At 38.5% G+C, this 20,357-nt stretch overlaps 1 protein-coding gene and 1 pseudogene across 3 annotated transcripts in view; one reads left to right on the top strand and one right to left on the bottom strand.

The window, feature by feature from the left end:
* PPIG (peptidylprolyl isomerase G) overlaps positions 1-12,710 on the bottom strand; it is a 50,229-nt gene extending 37,519 nt beyond the window's left edge. The window contains exon 1 of one of the 3 annotated variants that reach the window (XM_012781897.3): positions 12,554-12,710. Coding sequence is in view for 1 of the 3 variants with exons in the window: in XM_076005638.1 (XP_075861753.1) it covers positions 12,175-12,187 (13 nt within the window). In the remaining 2 variants the exon portion in view is untranslated. Of the gene's footprint in view, positions 1-12,151; positions 12,504-12,553 lie in introns of those variants that run through there. The other 2 variants (XM_012781898.2, XM_076005638.1) reach the window with 2 other exon arrangements.
* Positions 12,711-12,775: 65 nt separating this feature from the next.
* Positions 12,776-15,691, top strand: LOC105880694 (RNA-binding protein 8A pseudogene; annotated as a pseudogene).
* Positions 15,692-20,357: the final 4,666 nt, after the last annotated feature.

Raw genomic sequence — 20,357 nt, 5'->3', positions numbered from 1 at the left:
ATACCAAATTTTGTTTACAACTACAGTTAATTTGTTAAAGACTGCATTCTTTAAAACAAACTCCAAATTTGAAAACCAAGCAAAAGTTAATGAAAATTCAAAAAAATCCCTAATTACCCATAACCTTTTAGACACAATCTTTGATGATCTTCCAAATTTCACAACTCTAAGGCACAATCTCATTCACCCTGTCATTCTGGGACTTGGAAATTGTAATAAATATCACTACTAATTATGGTGTCAGGAGCCTACGTGGGAGGAGCTACTAGGATAGTAGTGTGTTCTGTTTTTTAAAAAAATCTCAATGCTTATGGGTGACTTTACTTTGGGAAAATGTTGAGCTATACTTAAGAATGTGTACTTTTTATTAAAAATAATTAGGCCAGGCTCAGTGGCTCATGCCTATAATCCCAACACTTTGGGAGGCCAGAATGGGAGGATTGCCTGAGACCAGGAATTGAAGATCAGTCTGGACAACACAGCGAAACCCACCTCTACAAAAAATAATAAAAATAAAATTAGCCATGGTGGCATGCGCCTGTAGTCCCAGCTACTCGGGAGGCTGAGGTGGGTGAATCACTTAAGCCTAGGAGTTTGAGATTACACTGAGCTGTGATTGGACACTGCACTCCAGCCTGAGACACAAAGAGAGACCCTGTCAATCAATCAATCAAATATCTAAAACAAAACTCATTCCCCTACCCCTATTGCCTCAAATACTTAATAAACATTATGATCGTCCAAGTCAGCTGCTAAGGCTGAAAACTTTAGGGTCACGTTTGGTTACACTTTCCTTCATACCTCATTATCCATCCAAATCATTAGGAGGTCAATTTGGCTCTAGTTTCTTTTTTTTTTTCCTTTTTTTTTTTGAGACAGTCTCACTCTGTTGCCCAGGCTAGAGTGCCGTGGTGTCAGCCTAGCTCACAGCAACCTCAAACTCCTGGGCTCAAGCAATCCTTCTGCCTCAGCTTCCCGAGTAGCTGGGACTACAGGCATGCGCCACCATGCCTGGCTAATTTTTTCTATATATTTTTAGTTGGCCAATTAATTTCTTTCTAGTTATAGTAGAGACAGGGTCTCGCTCTTGCTCAGGCTGGTTTCGAACTCCTGACTTTGAGCGATCCTCCCGCCTCATCCTCCCAGAGTGCTAGGATTATAGGTGAGAGCCACAGTGCCTGGCCTGGCTCTAGTTTCAAAAACTATCACAAATGGCCGGGCATGGTGGCTTGTGCCTGTAATCTCATCTATTCAGGAGGCCTCACATGTAATCTCAGCCTACTCAGGAGATCGAGACAAGCTTGGACAACATAACAAGACCCCATCTCTACAAAAAATATGAAAAATTAGTCAGGCATGGTGGCACATGACTACCAGCTACTCAGGATGCTGAGGCAGGAGAATGGCTTGAGCCCAGGAGTTTGAGGCTGCAGTGAACTATGTTTGTGCCACTGCCCTCCAGCCTGGGCCACAGAGCAAGACCCCATTCTCTTTAAACAAGCAAACAAAAAACTATGTCAAACATTCTACTACCTTTACCATTACCGTCACTTCTTATATAACTATTACAATAACATCCTAATTGGTTTCTCCACTTTTACTCTTAGTTTTATACTGCCTATTCTCCACAGAATAACCAGAATGTTGATTCTTCTAAAACATGAACCTAAATACATCATCCCCCTGCCTAAAACTCTGATGTCTTACCATCCTATTTAACTGAAATGTCTTAGCATGAATTAAGGCTCTACACCAGCACTGTCCAATAGAAATATGAGCCACATAGGTAATTTAAAATTTTTTAGTTCCCACATTTTGACAAGTAAAATTAGGCTAATTTTAATAATATACTCTATTTAACTTAGGATGTACAGGTTGAGCATCCTTGCTGGATATGCTTACAGCCAGAAGTGTTTCAGATTTCCAATCTTTTGAATTTTAGAATATTTGTGTATATATATAACATATCTTGGGGATGAGACCAAAGTCTAAACACCGAATTCATTTATGTTTCCTATATACTTACACACATAACCTGAGCGTAATTTTACACAATATTTAAATGATTTTGTGCAGGAAATTAAGTTTTTTGTGATTTTTTTTTTTTTTGAAACAGAGTCTTGCTCTGTTGCCTGGGCTACAGTGCCATGGTATCAGCCTAGCTCACAGCAGCCTCAAACTCCTGGGCTCAAGCAATCCTCCTAAGTAGCTGGGACTACAGGTGTATGCCATGACGCCTGGCTAATTTATCTATTTTTTTTTTTTTTTTTAGTAGAGATAGGGTCTTGCTCTTGCTCAGTCTGGTCTCAAACCCCTAACCTCAAGCAATCCTCCTGCCTCAGCTTCCCAGATTGCTAGGATTACGGGCATGAGCCACCATACCCAGTGAAATAAAGTTTTTATTAAGTACTTAAGTGTGAAATTTTCCACTTGTGGTGCTCAAAAAGTTTTAAATTTTGGAGCATTTTGGATTTCAGATTTTTGGATTAGGGATGCTCAACCCTAATGCTGTGAAGTCCAAAATATTATTATTTCTACATATAATCAAAATAAAAATGTTGAGATATTTTACATTCTTTTCTTGCTAAGTCTTAGAAATCCATTGTATATTTTATAATTACAACATATCTCAATTTAGACTAGCCACATTTTGAGTGTTCAATAAGCACATGTGGCTCATGGCTCCCATTATCTCAATTATATGGCTCTCAATATTTTAGTTACTGTTGACCTCTATGCATGTTCCTCAAGTTTCATCTCCTAACATTTTCTTCAACTTTACTTCAGCTACATTGGTATCCTACTGTTTTTCTAACATCCCAAGGCCTATCCTCTCATCATGTCCTTTACATTTGCTGATCCCTCTACATGGAATGCTCTTATCCCATCTTCTGATGGTTCACAGCCTCACTTAAGTCACTGCTGAAGTATCACCTTCTCACAGAGGCCCATCCCTGACTAGTCTACCATATTGAAAAGAGCAGCCCCCAACCTCCAACACTTTATATCCTCTTATTCTGCTTTAATTTTCTTCCCAACATTTATTGCTAATTGGTTTTTATTATAAATTCAAGTTTTTATATCCATCTCTTCTCATTAAAATATAAGCTCCATGATGTGACAGTGAGTATTTAGAAACAACCTAAATGTCTAACACAAGAGTTAAGTAAATTAGTTCATATGATGGACTGCCTAGGAAAAGTAAGTTATTTTATAACATGAAAAAAATATTTTTTAAATGACAAATGAAAACATAAAGATACTAATATATAGTTTTGAAAGATTTTAAATATTAATATTTAAATAACGTAGATAGGGACTGTCATTATATGACTTTTTATAATAGTAAAATAAAAACCCAAACCATTATATAGTAATAGGAATTGGTTAAATGATGCCATCATGAAATGAGATACCATCTACCCATTAGAAATCATATTTTCACACATTAAAACTACAGAGATAACATTTTTCATCTATTGGATTGACCAAAATAAAAACACTGCTGCTGCTGTAAAGAGGTAAACTGATATAATTCTTTGCCAATTTAACAACAAATATCAGTATTACAAATGCATCAAATATCCTTTGACTCAGTAATTTCACTTCTAGGAATTCATTCTATGCATTTGCAAAATAAAGCATGTACCATAAGTTATTCAATGCACCATCATTTGTAGTGGTAAAATGCTGTAAACTTACATGTTCCTAAAGGAGGGATAATAGGTTATATAAATCATAGCGTATCAATACAATGTATTATACAAAGCTAAAAGAAAGAATAAGGAAGCTGGAAAAATTATTTCCTAAGATCTTTAAATGTTAACTCATTTTGTCAAGTTAAAAAAAAAAGCAAGGTATAGGCTGGGCATGGTGGCTGATGCCTGTAATCCTAGCACTCTGGGAGGCTGAGGCAGTAGGATTGCTTAAGGTCGGGAGTTCAAGACCAGCCTGAGCAAGAGTGAGACCCTGTCTCTACCAAAAATAGAAAAGAAAAAAAAAAATTAGCCAGGCGTGGTGGAACGCACCTGTTATCAATCCCAGCTACTCTGGAAGCTAAAGCAGGATTGCTTGAGCCCAGGAGTTTGAAGTTGTGGTGAGCTGTGATAACGCCACTGCACTCTACCAAGGGTGACAGAGTAAGACTGTCTTAAAAAAAAAAAAAACAAAAAAAACACCAAACACACACAAAGTACACAAATGTATATGGTACGCCTTCTTTGTATATTTTTAAAAGAAGCAAAAAGAAAAGTATTTATTTTCTAGTTTAATAAAGTCATCTGGTGGGAAAGAAAATGGGTAGCTGAGTAAGGAAGATTTTTTAACTTTATACACATATGATTTCAATTTTATAACAAAGAAATGTATTATTAAAAATTATTACAAAAATGTATAAAATTGAGAAGAAAAATGATCAAAGAGTATTCATGGATGACAGAATATTCGTGTCAGGTGAAAAAAGCAAAGTTAGTAAACGGTATTAACTGTAAAATCCCAATTTCACACATATCAGTATGCATAGAAAATAAACAGAACTTACATCAAAATATTAACAATAATTATGTTTGGGCCATGGGTTTAAAAATTATTTCTTTTTTTTTTTCTTTTTGAGACAGAGTCTCGCCTTGTCACCCTGAGTAGAGTACAGTGATCACAGCTCACGGCAATCTCTAACTCTGGGCTCAAGTGATCCTCCTGCTTCAGCCTCCCAAGTAGCTGGGACTAAAGCTACTTTCGTGCCAAGGCTAATTTTTTTCTACTTTTAGTAGAGACAGGGTCTCGCTCTTGCTCAGGCTGGTCTCAAACTCCTGACCTCAAGCCATCCTCCTGCCTTGGCCTCCCAGAGTGCCAGGATTATAGGCCTGAGCCACTACGCGCAGCCTATAAAGATTATCTTTTACATATTTCTGTTTTCTAAATTTCTTTTTTTTTTTGTTTTCTTTTTTTTTGGTTTTTTATTTTTTGTTTTCTAAATTTCTTTAATACAGATACTAATTTTACAATCAAGTAAAAAATATTTTTAGAGAAATATTACTGAGATTTCTTTTGCCTATCAATAGCAAGATCTTTTAAAAGAATTCCCAATAAATGTACAAATGAAGAGAAATAGGAATTTATAATATTACTAGTAACAGTATACAACTCCAATACTTAGCAGTATTTGAAATTCTTAAGTGTTTATACCTGGAACCAGTAAAATTCAACTGGTAGGAATCTATCATAAGGAACTACCCCAAATTCACAGAGCCTTCAGGTATAAAGTTGGTTATCTTGGTGCTTTTTATTAACATAATCAAAAGCAGCCTGTCCAACATTACAAAAAAATGGTTAAGTTAAGGTCTCTGGTTCAACAAAATATCATAGTTATTAAAGCAATGCATATACAGATTAATAATTTGGAAAATGCTCATAATTTGTTAAAAATAATCAACGTACAAAACAGCATATATAATATTATCATAATCAAGTAAACTACTCCCAACCCTCAAGCTTAGGCAAAGATTTACAAAAAAGGAAAAAAAAAAAAGAGTCAAAAGGAAACAATCATTATTGTGTTTGGTTGTAGTACTGGAGAGGGCTTTTGCCGCACTACTTTCTATTTTTCTTTAATAAGCGTTATAAAGAAAAAAATTCCTAATAAAAGAAAAATGTATATAGACTCTTCTAAGATAATGTACTTGTCTGAAAATGGTTGTAATATGTATTTAAATCCTATCACTCAAGGGTATACTTTTCACAGAAATTGATTAAAATTAGTTTTCCTGAAATGACAAATCAAATATATCTTAAAATCAAGATAGATTAAAGACAGCATATTATTATTAAAATTATTACATAAATCCCTTGAGTATGTAAATGCTCTAATATTAGTAGCTAATGAAGAACAATGGTGACACAAAAGATGGCTCACACACAGTCTCTACCATTACTAACAGGTTATTACTAATCAGAAATAGGAGACAGTATTTCCTCTATAATTATGATTTCCTGGTATTACTAACTAAATAATATCTAAAGTCAGACACAGACATGAATCTTATTTTTTCCAAGAAAAAGTAAAGAGAAAACAATGCTGAGAGATATCAAAATTTCAGGAAAAAATTAACCCCATGAAATTTTCAATAAAATAATTCATGAATTGCTTAAGAATACTAAAATATAATCAAAGCTTTCGGAGTAGTAGTCTGAGGGTGATTTGTTTGTTGCATATTTGTTTAGTCTGACTGAATGAGTTGCAGACATATGTATAAAATCCAGATTTGAATTTTTCTTAGGGGAAAAAAAAAATCACCATGGCTGGCACTGTGCCCCATTTCTGTAGAGCAATCAGCAGTCTGCTCCCACTACATGACATATATATGTTCTAGTTTGACCTAGTTCCCATTATTGCCTATTAGCTGTTACCATTTATTATCTACCTGACCCCACACACTCAACTCACCTGCCTGACCCCTTTAGAATTTTTTTTTTTTTTTTGAGACAGAGTCTCGGTTTGTTGTCCAGGCTAGAGTGAGTGCCGTGGCGTCAGCCTAGCTCACAGCAACCTCAAACTCCTGGGCTCGAGCGATCCTTCTGCCTCAGCCTCCCGAGTAGCTGGGACTACAGGCATGCGCCACCATGCCCGGCTAATTTTTTATATATATATCAGTTGGCCAATTAATTTCTTTCTATTTATAGTAGAGACGGGGTCTCGCTCTTGCTCAGGCTGGTTTTGAACTCCTGACCTTGAGCAATCCGCCCGCCTCAGCCTCCCAAGAGCTAGGATTACAGGCGTGAGCCACCGCGCCCGGCCCCCTTTAGAAATTTGAACACCAAAATTTATTTTTTAATTTTGTTTTTTACAGTTTATTTTATTTCAGTTATTTTTTTTGAGACAGAGTCTTGCTCTGTTGCTCAGGGTAGAGTGCAGTGGTGTCATCCTAGCTCACTGCAACCTCAAACTCCTGGGCTCAAGTGATCCTCCTGCCTCAGTCTCCTGAGTAGCTGGGACTGCAGGTACTGTGCCACAACACTTCTGATTTTTCTATATTTAGTAGAGATGGGGTCTCACTCTTGCTCAGACTGGTCTTGAACTCCTGACCTCAAGCAATCCTCCTGCCTTGGTCTCCCAGAGTGCTAGGATTACAAGTGTGAGCCATCGCTCCTGGCCTTGAATACCAAATTTTATCTAGTTTTCTTTTCATTATGAAAATACATTTTTAGTACTTCAAGCAATAAAGTAAATCTCACTGAAAAAATTAGATCATACAAAAATGCACAAAATCCTAATAGTTATAGCTTTTAATATTTTATTATATTCTATTTTTCTAAGCAGATGATTACAATATGTTGTTTTTTTTTTTTTTTTGTTTTGTTTTTGAGACAGAGTCTCGCTTTGTTGTCCAGGCTAGAGTGAGTGCCGTGGCGTCAGCCTAGCTCACAGCAACCTCAAACTCCTGGGCTCCAGTGATCCTTCTGTCTCAGCCTCCCGAGTAGCTGGGACTACAGGCATGCGCCACCATGCCCGGCTAATTTTTTATATATATATCAGTTGGCCAATTAATTTCTTTCTATTTATAGTAGAGACGGGGTCTCGCTCTTGCTCAGACTGGTTTTGAACTCCTGACCTTGAGCAATCCGCCCGCCTCGGCCTCCCAAGAGCTAGGATTACAGGCGTGAGCCACAGCGCCCGGCCCAATATGTTGTTTTTAATGTCTATCAACAATATAGTCACTTTTGCACCTCAATGATAAAGTAATAAAATTGCAAAATATCACAAAATGCTAAGGTTTATAAACATATCCAACAAATACATTTCATAAAAAAAATCAGCAAGAGGTAACCAGTTCATGTGTAAAAAGTTTAATCGTGTAGTTTCATGCATAGAATATTTCCATATTTATCCTAAAATAATATGACTAAAGGATGCAATGAAAAAAAGAACAATGATATAGGCAACTAATTATTAAAATATAGTAAAGGACATAGTGTTTGTAATAAGGCAATAAGTAATATAGTGAGTTTTTATTATATTAATTTATTATATTAATTATATTATTATATTATTTGGAAGTTTCACACAGTAAGAGAGTCAGCATAGCATTGAGTCTCCAGTCTTGAAAAAGCAGACAGTAAATTCTTTTAACTATTAAGATGCTGAGCAACTCTCTGCCTCTTCCAATTTCCCTGGCCAATTCCTACAAGTTCTGTAAGATTCAACTTAGCCAGAGTTCACTCTCTGGGAACTTTACACTGACTCTCTAAGGGTTAAACAATTCTCCCAGGTTTAATCTTATTCTCATTATCCCCAAAATTTGTTTTTAAATGCCACCAATTTGAAACCTTTGTAACTTCAACATCAAGTACAGTGACTACTTTATCAAACAGAAAGAATACTAGTCAATGGAGGCATCAGTAGAACTAGACTCTTCTATCATAACCCAGTGCCTTTCACCTTAAATGTATTGCTTCTCACATGGGTTATTGCTAATATTTATCTGTAGTCAGCAAATTCTTCCAGAGCCTAATGTAATCATCCTCTTAGCCTAATCCACAACTGATACAGAACCCATTTCCTAGGTCTGTCTACTGGGGCCGTATTCTGTTTAAAAGGTATCTCTGCCCCCCCCCTTTAAAAATATAATCCACTTCTTCAGTTCAAAACCAAAAAACAAAAGATGTTCTCATCTACTAAGTTTAATGAAACAGGAGACATTTTTTACATAAAATTTCCACCTCTAAGTGCAATCATGTAAGTTTAATTAATTAAAACTATACCAGATCTTTAAGATTACTGTCAAAGAAAGCAATTTAACGTTCATACCAGCCACTTTAACCCACTCCTAATGTAGTTCACATTGATCAAATGAGAAATGAAAGTAGACTTGCTTCTTCAAAAACATTTGTATACATTTATGAATGCCAAGTTGCTAATGAATTAAATAAAAACAAGGTAAAATTCTGAGGTGAGTGTCAGGAAAGGCAACTATGCTCTTTCATATAGCACCCATTCCCTTGGTGTTTCTGGCAGACATAAAACCCCTGCTGCACTGGTAGCAGCATGAATAACAGGCACTTCTGAAATTCTTAAATCCTTTAAGAAAACAGAAAGAGATAATCTGTAATGTTGCCAAATTTAGCGGTTTTTTTTAAATTTCAAATTTGGTGTTGGATAAATAAGGATATTATGCACTCTTTACATATACAATCTGAGAAATATAAAAACAATATATCAGTACCAGACCACAGAGGCAAATACTAAGTGGGAAATCTCTGCTAATACCCTTAACGTTGTACCTGCAATTACTTAAGTTCTTATAATCATAAATTTGACCCCACTGTCTTCAGAGATATACTCAAAACCATTTTATTATTTTTTTTCTTGAGACAGAGTGTCACTCTGTTGCCTGGGCTAGAGTGCCAGGGCGTCAGCCTGGCTCACAGCAACCTCAAACTCCTGGGCTCAAGCAATCCTTCTGCCTCAGCCTCCCGAGTAACTGGGACTACAGGCATGCACCACCATGCCTGGCTAATTTTTTATATATTTTTAGTTGGCCAATTAATTTCTTTCTATTTTTAGTAGAGATGGAGTCTCACTCTTGCTCAGGCTGTTCTCTAACTCCTGGCTCAAAAGATCCATCCACCTTGGCCTCCCAGAGTGCTAGGATTACAGGCATGAACCACTGCCTCAAAACCATTTTAGACCCCTTATCCAGTAATTCCTACATAAAAAAATTAAAGACTTATCTTTTAAGGTTTGAAGGAACCTTAAAAGATAATCTGATCCAATCTTCTGATTTTATAGACCAAGAACAACAGGACGAGAACTGAAATGACTGGCTCAAATTCACAAATGGAAAATAATAAAAGATCTGGTTTAGTACTCTCTACAACTCCACTGTAAAAACTAGTTTACTCGCAAATATTTCAGCTAATAGTTTATTCAATTTTACTTTCCACCATATGACCATAATGCAATGGTCTAATCATGAATAAACCTTAAGCTAAAGTGTACAATTAACAATACCTTAACATATAAACAAAATTACTTCATTCATTTAAAAAATAAGTTAAAGAATCATTCATGTTTTTAAATTATCATTTTAATATCCAAAAATGATGCTTACATTTATTAGTATCATATAATCAAATATCAAGAAAAGGTTTGTGATCTCTTTAAACCACCACTCTAAAGCAAAGTACAAAAAGTTTTCCTCTCTGGCACTCAAAGTGCAAAGTCCCAGGTATAGCAGTTTTCTCTGAATATTTATAATACTGCCCATAGTAAATTTCAAGATGTAAGTTCTGTCCTACAGAAATAAAAATACAACAAGTTCTTACAGCAACCATATATGCATTAAACCAGGGCAAAACCACTGAAACTTAAGCAAAATGAAAATTGATGTTTAGTACTAATATTAAAAGAAAAAAAAAAAAGCAAGCAATACCACACTGTAGCAGAAAGACTTGGAACAAACTCTTCAAATCACTTGAATTATCACTGAATTCGTACTCATATGACCTCTTAGTACATTAGGATACTGAAAATAGTTATAATTTTGTTGAAATACTCTATTTGTAAAGTAATAAGGGGGGGAGTCAACATGTATTTCCTAAGAGAAGAAACTAGTATTTAGAGAATTGCAGATAATGTCATAACTAATAGAACTAGTTCATCTTTCTATTATAAATGGCCACCAATTTCCCTTTGCATAAAGAATGGGATGCCACCTGCCAGAAAATCTAATTTAAAATAGGCAAAATATCAAAAAGACAAAGACCCTACGCATAGGCCACCAATACTATAAGACCACAATAACAAGCACCATTGTACATTGAGTTTATGTAATTAAACAAAATAAAACCAAAAAACCCAACAAGCACTAAAAAATAAATGCTTTAATAAGTCAAAATAAATGTAATGAATGTTCTTCACTCACAGTAAAACCGCTGAATTGTCTTTTAACAAACCTGAGTATTTTTCAAGCCCATAGCTGATGACAGCTGGAAATCAAAACAATGTCATCTTGCAGATGAAGAAACCGACACTCAGAAGACTGGCCAGAAAATACAAATTTTCTAACCTATTAAGTTTGCACACATATACACTCCTGACAGCAGGGGAAGGCAACCCTAACAACTGCCTGCAGAGTACAAAAAGCCTTAAGAAAGAAACACAATTCAAATGGCAGAATTTTATTACAAGACCCTATAGGATCTCCGAGCATCAATAATTCTGAATCATAAAAAAACTGTTAAACAATGTACAATGGGTCAAAGGCGTATGTAATTTCTTGTGGAAATGATCCCATTTCAAATGGTTAACATAAAAAAAAGGAGAAGGTACTAAAACAGGCAAATTTTCAGGTATATAAAAAACACCAAGGACAGAAGCAACCATTCTAGCAACTTGTATTTTTTCCAGATTTTATGGCACGATTTCAAAATTTATAAAATGTTCTCTCCCTCCCCTCCCCCCATCATTGTTACGAACTAGCAAATACGGGCCATCCTCCTTTACCAGCTAGGAATACACACAGACATAATAAACATATGTATTTCCCCCTTTCTGGTTTTACCTACTGAGAGTTATTATCGGACCCCCAAATTTCTAAAACATCTCATTGTTCCTTGGATGCTGTGTTTGTGATCGCTACTGCAAAATTTTGGTACTATACAGAAAGTACCGTTGTGGGACGAAATAAAAAACCAATGCACAAAATGGTGCTTTTACAACATTTTCAAAACCACTGGGCGTTCTCCTTGCCAGTAGACCCAGACTTTGCTCCTTAAGACTAAAGATCAACCAATTAGCACACTTCTCCTTAAGGCATATGGGGCTCCGAAACCATCACCCTTCCTCCTAAAGAGAAATGATCTCCTCTTAAAGGCCTCCTCAGCTCACAGCTCCTCGAAAACGTGGGAGAACTTCCTAAGAGCTCAGGTTAGACACTGGATTTGAGTTTTAGGAGAATGCTTAACATAGTGGCCTGGGCCACTTAACTATGCACGACAACCGCTGTCCTGCGAGAGAAAAAGGTCGGAGTAGTAGGAAAAGCTTGTCTTCAATTTTAATCCCTGTCATGCAGGCTCTTCGCCCGTCACTCTCCAACCCTAAACTGACAGGACCTCAGGTTGCGCCTCCCAGTTTCCTACCAACCCTTCCACCTACCCTGCAGTAGTGCTCAGTCTTACGATTTTGAAGCATTAAAAATCAACCCGGATCCCTAGAGTTCAGGCCGCCATCGCTGCCGCCATATTACAGCTTGTGCGGCAAAATGCGTCAGGGAGGGAGGTGTGAGCCGTAGTGGGGAGGGCGGGGGCTGGCATAGGAAGGGCCGTTCCCAAGCCTGGGAGGCTCGGCTGGAAGCCTTCTCCAGCTGCAAAAGCCAGTCTTGAGGTTCTCAAGTGCCCCCTCTAGGCCCAAGGAGCCCAGATACCTCGAGAGGAAGACGGTTAACCTGGTCCGGCCTGCCGCGCCGGCTCCGCCCGTCTCCCTGACCACTTGCAGCTCTCGTACCCGGGACTGCTGCAAATGACGCCATCAAAATAACATGAGATTCAAGCCACTTACCTGCACCGGTAGAGTTTCCTCTTCCCCGGGTCAGGTCCTTTAAAGCGCTTCAAATCTACCGCCGCCAGAAAAGGCGCTAAAGCCCGCTAACCGCCTCCCTCCCCCACAGCCCGTCCCGGCGTGGAGGGAAAGCGTCGCACCGGAAGTGCGTCATGGGTTGATTGACGGGATCTCCCGGCGTTCCTTTGCTTGCGTCACTACTACCTCTCTGAATTTCTAGGATTTTGATGCCTTTCAGATAGCTAGTTGAGTTGACTGGGAACGTTTGTAACCGTCAAAATGCCATATCGTTCGTGAAATGAAGTGCTTCATTTAATAAACACTTACTGATCTCTGGCAGGGTATTGGAAAGGAACCCTACCTTCATAGAGTTTCCATTTCAACTTCCAGTTAACGCTAGGATACAAGTTCTAAAACGCAGCAATGAGCAAAGTGCTATTTGAGGAAAGGAGAAAATTGCAAAGGGTATTAACCTTCTTTGCTGTTGTTATTTTACAGATAAAGAAATTGAGGCTCAGGGAAGATATACCTCCCTCTCAAACACACTGTTCGTAAGTACCAAAGCAAGTCTTTTGATTCCAAATCCAGTGCCTTCTAAGGAAAATATGTCATATATTATTATTCAGTTATTTTAAAGGGTAAGGGTCCCTGGATTATATTAGAAATAATCACTGCTATTTGGGCTGGGGAAGGGGCAGCTATCCTTGTAGGGATGTGGAATGTGTTTTAAAGGAACTATAGCTCCTGTAGTTCCTATAGTTAAAGCTAGCTATAGGACATAAATTGCTCCTATGGTTTAAAAAAATGTAAGTTATGATCATTTAAAATTTTCACTCATTTACCTCAGGTAAATTAATTGTCAGCACAATTAGGCATGTGGTACATATAAGGGGCTTGACCAATTTTACATAGCAGTAAAACTGAGAGGACAATGTTGCCAAGGAACTGCCACCCCTTGTCCCTTGCCCACCTTTGCCCTTATAGCAGGAGAGCAGTAGCATACTCATATTTAGACTGTCCAGAGTTTGAATAGATTTACACTTTGCAGTGGGCAGAGCAATTCTGCAATACCTTAAAAGATTATATTAAGTACCACTGAGAAAACTATTTTTTAAAAGATGACTTTCTATGAGCATTGGTTTGTTGTGCAGCTTCCTTTAGAATATATGCTTTTTTAGCTATGATATACAAATTAGTTTCTTAGGTTTCCACTTACTTGTAGAGGTAATGTGTAAGTGGCATAGTTGTTGTATTGATGTATTCTCTCTCTTTCTCACTCCTTCAGTCAGAGACATTTTTTGAGGATATGATACAGATTATTATACCATAATTAACATTTTGAGGTATACAAAGGTAATATTACTTGTCTTATTACAGGGTATACATCTACATACCTTCTATATCTTCATAGAGAAAGAGACATATATAAAGTGATTGAAGAATTATTTAATAGTAAAATATTAATAAGTACTTATTAGCTTTAGTATATATTATAAATGGTTAGATTTTAGGAGACTCAAAAGAAGTTTTGAACCAGCATTAGCCATGTCAGTTCCAGGACTGGTGGCTGGTTCTGAGCCACAATGAAGTTTTCACTTCTCTGTCCTTAGGAAAAATGGTCTGTTTTGTTTTGAAATTAAGTTTGTCACCTTTTTTTAGTGTTAACTATCCTTTTGTGAAATGATGGTTGTAGAATATGATAGTTGTTTTCTTTCTCCAGATGTCCTTACTTGGACAAATGAAAAGCTGGCATGTTGTGTTGAGCCCCAAACACACTGAAATTTCATTGGTCTGAAATCCCAAACTTTCCCAAATTGATTGGACATGGATTTATTGTTCCAAAAAAGAATATGTTGCAAGTAAAAGGAAATATTGTAATCTCCAATAAAACTGACTTTAATGGGTTTATTTCTCTCTTACATGATAGATCTTAGGTAAGTAGCCCAGTTGAGAGGTCAGCTCTGCACCATGTAGTTATTTAGGGGCTTTAGTTTCTCCCATCATGTTATTTCAGTGTACCTCAGGGTCTTATCATTACAAGATTAGAGTGTGTTGCTTTGAGTTTCAGCTTGCAGGAAGAGAAAAGAAGAGAATGTTTTAAGGCCTAAACCAGAACATGCTACTGCACATGCCACTTTGGCTCTAATTCCATCAGTGAGGACAAAATTACAGTTTCGAACCCAATAATAAGGGAAATAATCATGGCATGTGCCTAGAAAGAAAACAAAAATGTATTATAATTGCTCGGGCTGGTCTTAAACCCTGGCTTCAAGCAATCCCCTCCCACCTTGGGTTTCCAAGGTTGATAGGATTACAGGCATGAGCCACCACACCCAGCTCTAAGGGGTTAAGTGAAACTTGAAATCTCCAAACACCATAGCCAACAGAGAGCTCCAAGGAAGGCACGATGGCGGATATGCTGGACCTCCACGAGGCCAGGGGTGAAGATTTCATCATGGATGACGATGGGCACAAGAGCATTCACAAGCTGAAAGAAAAAGCAAAGAAACGGAAGGGTCGAGGCTTTGGCTCCCAAGAGGGGTCGAGAGCGTGGATGCGGGAGCATCCAGTGTGGAGCAGGACGGTCATGAACCCGGCCCACGGCGCTCTGTTGAAGGCTGGATTCTCTTTATCACCGGAGTCTCCGAGGAAGCCACTGAAGAAGACGTCCACGACAAATTCACAGAATACGGGGAAATGAAAAACATCCACCTCAATCTGGACAGAACTGGATACCTGAAGGGCTATGCTCTACTGGAGTATGAAACATACCAGGAAGCCCGTGCTGCTCTGGAGGGACTCAGTGGCCAGGATTTGATGGGACAACCAATCAGTGTTGACTGGTGTTTGTTCGGGATCCACCCGAGGGCAAGAGGAGACGTGGCTGAAGGCGCAGCCGGAGTCCAGACCGGAGACTTCGCTGACAGGTCCTCTTGTCTGGGTGTTCTCCCCAAGATTCCTGTTGACCAGGCAACTTTGGAGAAATGGGGCTGGGGGGAAACTTTCTGAGTTTCTGTTGACTCTCTCACCCTACCTGCTTAGTGTTTGAGTTACAAATAAATGTACCATTTCTGTTTTCTACATTTAAAACAAACAAAAATAAAAATTAAAAACATTGTATTATAATGGAAAATTAACAGTCTGGACCATATAATACCCTTAAAAGATAGTATTATTATTATTATTTTTGGAGACAGAGTCTCACTCTTGTTGCCCCAACTAGAGTGCCGTGGTGTCAGCCTAGCTCACAGCAACCTCAAATTCCTGGGCTCAAGGGATCCTTCTGCCTCAGCCTCCTGAGTAACTGGGACTACTACAGGAATGTGCCATCATGCCCAGCTAATTTTTTAAATATATATATTTTTAGTTGGCCAATTAATTTCTTTCTATTTTTTCAGTAGAGATGGGGTCTCGTTCTTGCTCTGGCTGGTCTTGAACACCTCAGCTCAAATGATCCGCACGCCTTGGCCTCCTAGAGTGCTAGGATTACAGGCATGAACCACAACACCCGGCGGAAAAGATAGTATTTACATAATTAGTGTGACCATTCTATACTGTGGGTAGACACAAGATTCACTGTAATGTTTTAGTGTTTTGAAATATTTTTAGACCAGGCACAGTGGCTCACACTTGTAATCCTAGCATTTTGGGAGGCCAGGTTGGGAGGATCACTTGAGGCCAGGATTTTGAGACAGCTTGGACAACATAGCGAGACCCTGTATCTACAAAAAGTGTCTGTAATCCTAGCTACTTTGGGAGGCTGAGCCAGGAGGATCACTTGAGCCCAGGAATTTGAGGTTGCAGTGAATTATGATGGTGCCACTGCACTCTAGCCCAGGCAACAGAGTGAGATGCTCTTTCAAAAAAAAAAAAAATTAGCAAATTTAAAAACAAAAAAAATATTTTTATGATCATTAAAACAGGGATTTCCGGCTGGGCATGGTGGCTCACACCTGTAATCCTAGCACTTTGGGAGGCCAAGGCGGGCAGATAGTTTCAGCTCAGGAATTTGAGACCAGCCTGAACAAGAGGAGACCCCATGTCTATTAAAAATAGAAAGAAATTCATTGGCCAACCAAAAATATATAGAAAAAATTAGCCAGGCATGGTTGTGCATGCCTGTAGTCCCAGCTACTCGGGAGGCTGAGGAGTTTGAGATTGATGTGAGCTAGGCTGAGGCCATGGCACTCTAGCCAGGGCAATAGAGTGAGACTCTGTCTTAAGAAAAAAACAAACAGGGATTTTCAAGTGTGGCTTTAGTTAGTTAGCTCTTGTCTTATTTGCATGCCTTTCTTTAAGATAAGATTTTAAATTAAAGTTTAAGATTCATTCATACATCACAAATATAGTTGAATACATTTTTGCAAAGTGAAAATACAGGCATAACCTCCACTAGATTAAGGCAGAGAGCAAAAGCACTATCAGCAACCCAGAAGCCTTCCTCATGCCACCTCCCACTAATTTCACCACCCGACCCCTACCCCTGCCAAAAATAACCTCTATTTTGAGTTCCATCAGTATATATTAGTTTTTCTTTTTTTTTTTTCTTTTTTTTTTGAGATAGAGTCTCATTCTGTTGCCCCAGCTAGAGTGCCCTGGCATCAGCCTAGCTCACAGCAACCTCAAACTCCTGGGCTCAAGCTATCCTTCTGCCTCAGTTTCCTGAGTAGCTGGGACTACAGGCATGCACCACTATGCCTAGCTAATTTTTTCTATTTTTGGTAGAGACGGGGTCTCGCTCTTGCTCAGGCTGGTCTAGAACTCCTGAGCTCAAACAATCTGCCGACCTCGGCTTCCCAGAGTGCTAGGATTACAGGCGTGAGCCACCACTCCTGGCCAGTTTTGCATGTTTTTGAACCTTATATAAATGGAATTATGCATATGTACCCTTTTGTTTTCAGGTTTTAACTATTATGAATAAAGCTTCTATAAACATTCTTATACTTAGTGTATTAGAATACATATATTGCATATATGTTGGAAATATATTTAGGAATAGAATTGCTAGATTCTAAGGTATGGGTAGATTCAGCTTTGGTAGATGATGCCAAAGAGTTTTTACAAAGAGTGGTTGTTCCAATTTATATTCTTTTTTTTTTTTGAGACAGAGTCTCGCTTTGTTGTCCAGGCTAGAGTGAGTGCCGTGGCGTCAGCCTAGCTCACAGCAACCTCAAACTCCTGGGCTCGAGTGATCCTTCTGCCTCAGCCTCCCGAGTAGCTGGGACTACAGGCATGCGCCACCATGCCCGGCTAATTTTTTATATATATATATCAGTTGGCCAATTGATTTCTTTCTATTTATAGTAGAGGCGGGGTCTCGCTCTTGCTCAGGCTGGTTTTGAACTCCTGACCTTGAGCAATCCGCCCGCCCCGGCCTCCCAAGAGCTAGGATTACAGGCGTGAGCCACAGCGCCCGGCCTCCAATTTATATTCTTATTATGGATGTCTTTTGGTGATAGTATTAGAGGTCTCATTTACAAATAACAGAAACCTAATGTTAACCATCTTAGGTAAAAAGGGGAATGTATTACTTCATGAAACAGAACTAATGGACAGTGTGGTGGCTTTAAAATATGTCCACATAGCCAGGCATGATGGTACACAACTGTAGTCCTCAGCTATTTGGGAGGCTGAGAAGGGAGGATGCTTGAAGTCAGGAGTTTGAGGCTATAGTACACTAAGAGTACACCTGTAAATAGCCACTGCACTTGTCTGGGCAACATAGTGGGCCCCCTACCCCAAAAAATATATGTTCACAAATTCTTTTTTTTTTTTTGAGACAAGATCTTGTTCTGTCACCCAGAATAGAGTACATTGGTGTGATCAGAGCTCACTGCAGCCTCAAACTCCCAGACTCATGTGATCCTCCTGCCTTAGCCTCCCCAGTAGCTGGATCTATAGGCATGTACCACCATGCTTGGCTAATTTTTCTTAATTTTTTTTTTTTTAGAGATGGGGTCTTGCTATGTTGCCCAGGCTGATGTGGAATTCCACAAGGAATATTTAAACATGACCAAAATGCTGCAATTATTTAATGACAAAACCACATATAACAGGAGGTAGGTTTAAATTATTACCTTAATTTTATTCTAAGGTGTGATTTGTATACAAATATGTATGTTATGAATGCCGGTAAAGAAAAAAGTCACTTGGCAGAGATGGGCTAAGAAAAAAAAAAAAGAAAGAAAGAAAAATAAAAAAGACACTAATAGTGACTAAACAAAAAGTGTTTCCTTTTCTCACAAAAACATTCCAGGAACACAAACTGCCGGCATTTGTTCCTCAGGCCAGTCTCCTCACAATTCCACAGATGAGAAGGAAACAGCCCTCAAACAGTAAAAAACTATCCTGGCATTATCAGTTAGGCCTTAGTGTCACCAGGAGCTGGTCTGTCACTCACAGCTTAGTCTTGGTGTTCTCCTGTTCAACATAAACAATTTCACAGAACACCAACATCAGACAAAACCAATTGTGCTAAAACCGGTTATATGACTATAACCCTGACCACATAGAACCAGGGCTGCCTCTAAAACTCACACAGTAAGAAAGTTGCATGGCATATTCCAAGAAGTATCAGTTTCTCTTGTATCTTTAGACTCTTACTTCATTGAAAGGATTCTCACCTGAACATTATGTCTGTTGTAACTTTGATAAGCATTCCTCTTTTGTTATTTATTAAGGTATCTTTTTTTTTTTTTTTTTTTGAGACAGAGTCTCGCTTTGTTGCCTAGGCTACAGTGAGTGCCGTGGCGTCACCCTAGCTCACAGCAACCTCAAACTCCTGGGCTCAAGCAATCCTTCTGCCTCAGCCTCCCAAGTAGCTGGGACTACAGGCATGCGCCACCATGCCTGGCTAATTTTTTCTATATATATTAGTTGGCCAATTAATTTCTTTCTATTTATAGTAGAGACGGGTCTCGCTCTTGCTCAGGCTGGTTTTGAACTCCTGACCTCGAGCAATCCGCCCGCCTCGGCCTCTCAGAGAGCTAGGATTACAGGCGTGAGCCACCGCGCCCGGCCCCTTTATTAAAGTATCTTTTTTTAAATGTCAAGTCTTGTGACTGTTAAAATAAAGTACTATTGTAATTTTTTTAAAAAGAGTATTTGAGAACTGATACCTGTCCACAACATAAGAACAGAAATTGAGAGTCAGAATTTTGATAATTTTATAGCTACTTGATAGTATTATTTTATATATTGTGAAAATAATAAGAAATAAAAATATATACGTGTCATTTCCATGTTTACACTTTTAAATTTCATTTTCCTAAATTTTAAAAATATATTTATTTATTTTTGGTCTTCAATGGTATTTTTTTATTTTTCCCTCTTCAGATTTTTATTTTTTTGCATATTATAAAATATCAGTCCTGGCCCGGCGCAGTGGCTCACGCCTGTAATCCTAGCACTCTGGGAGGCCGAGGCCGGCAGATTGCTCCAGGTCAGGAGTTTGAAATCAGCCTGAGCAAGGGCGAGACCCGTCTCTACTATAAATAGAAAGAAATTAACTGGCCAACTAATATATATAGAAAAAATTAGCTGGGCATGGTGGCGCATGCCTGTAGTCTCAGTTAACTCTGGAGGCTGAGGCAGTAGGATTGCTTGAGCCCAGGAGTTTGAGGTTGCTGTGAGCTAGGCTGACGCCATGGCACTCACTCTAGTCTGGGCAACAAAGTGAGACTCTGTCTCAAAAAAAAAAATCAGTCCTCTAAGGAGTAGGGAAAAAATCCCTCAGATAGTAGAGAAACACTGACCTGAAAGACCTATGTCTTCTTCAACAGGTTGAGACATCCTGAGCTAGTCT

The sequence above is a fragment of the Microcebus murinus genome, chromosome 8 (assembly GCF_040939455.1).
Source record: "Microcebus murinus isolate Inina chromosome 8, M.murinus_Inina_mat1.0, whole genome shotgun sequence".
NCBI lineage: Eukaryota > Metazoa > Chordata > Mammalia > Primates > Cheirogaleidae > Microcebus > Microcebus murinus.
Note: the sequence above shows the minus strand (reverse complement) of the source record. Positions and strands in the feature narration are given on the sequence as shown.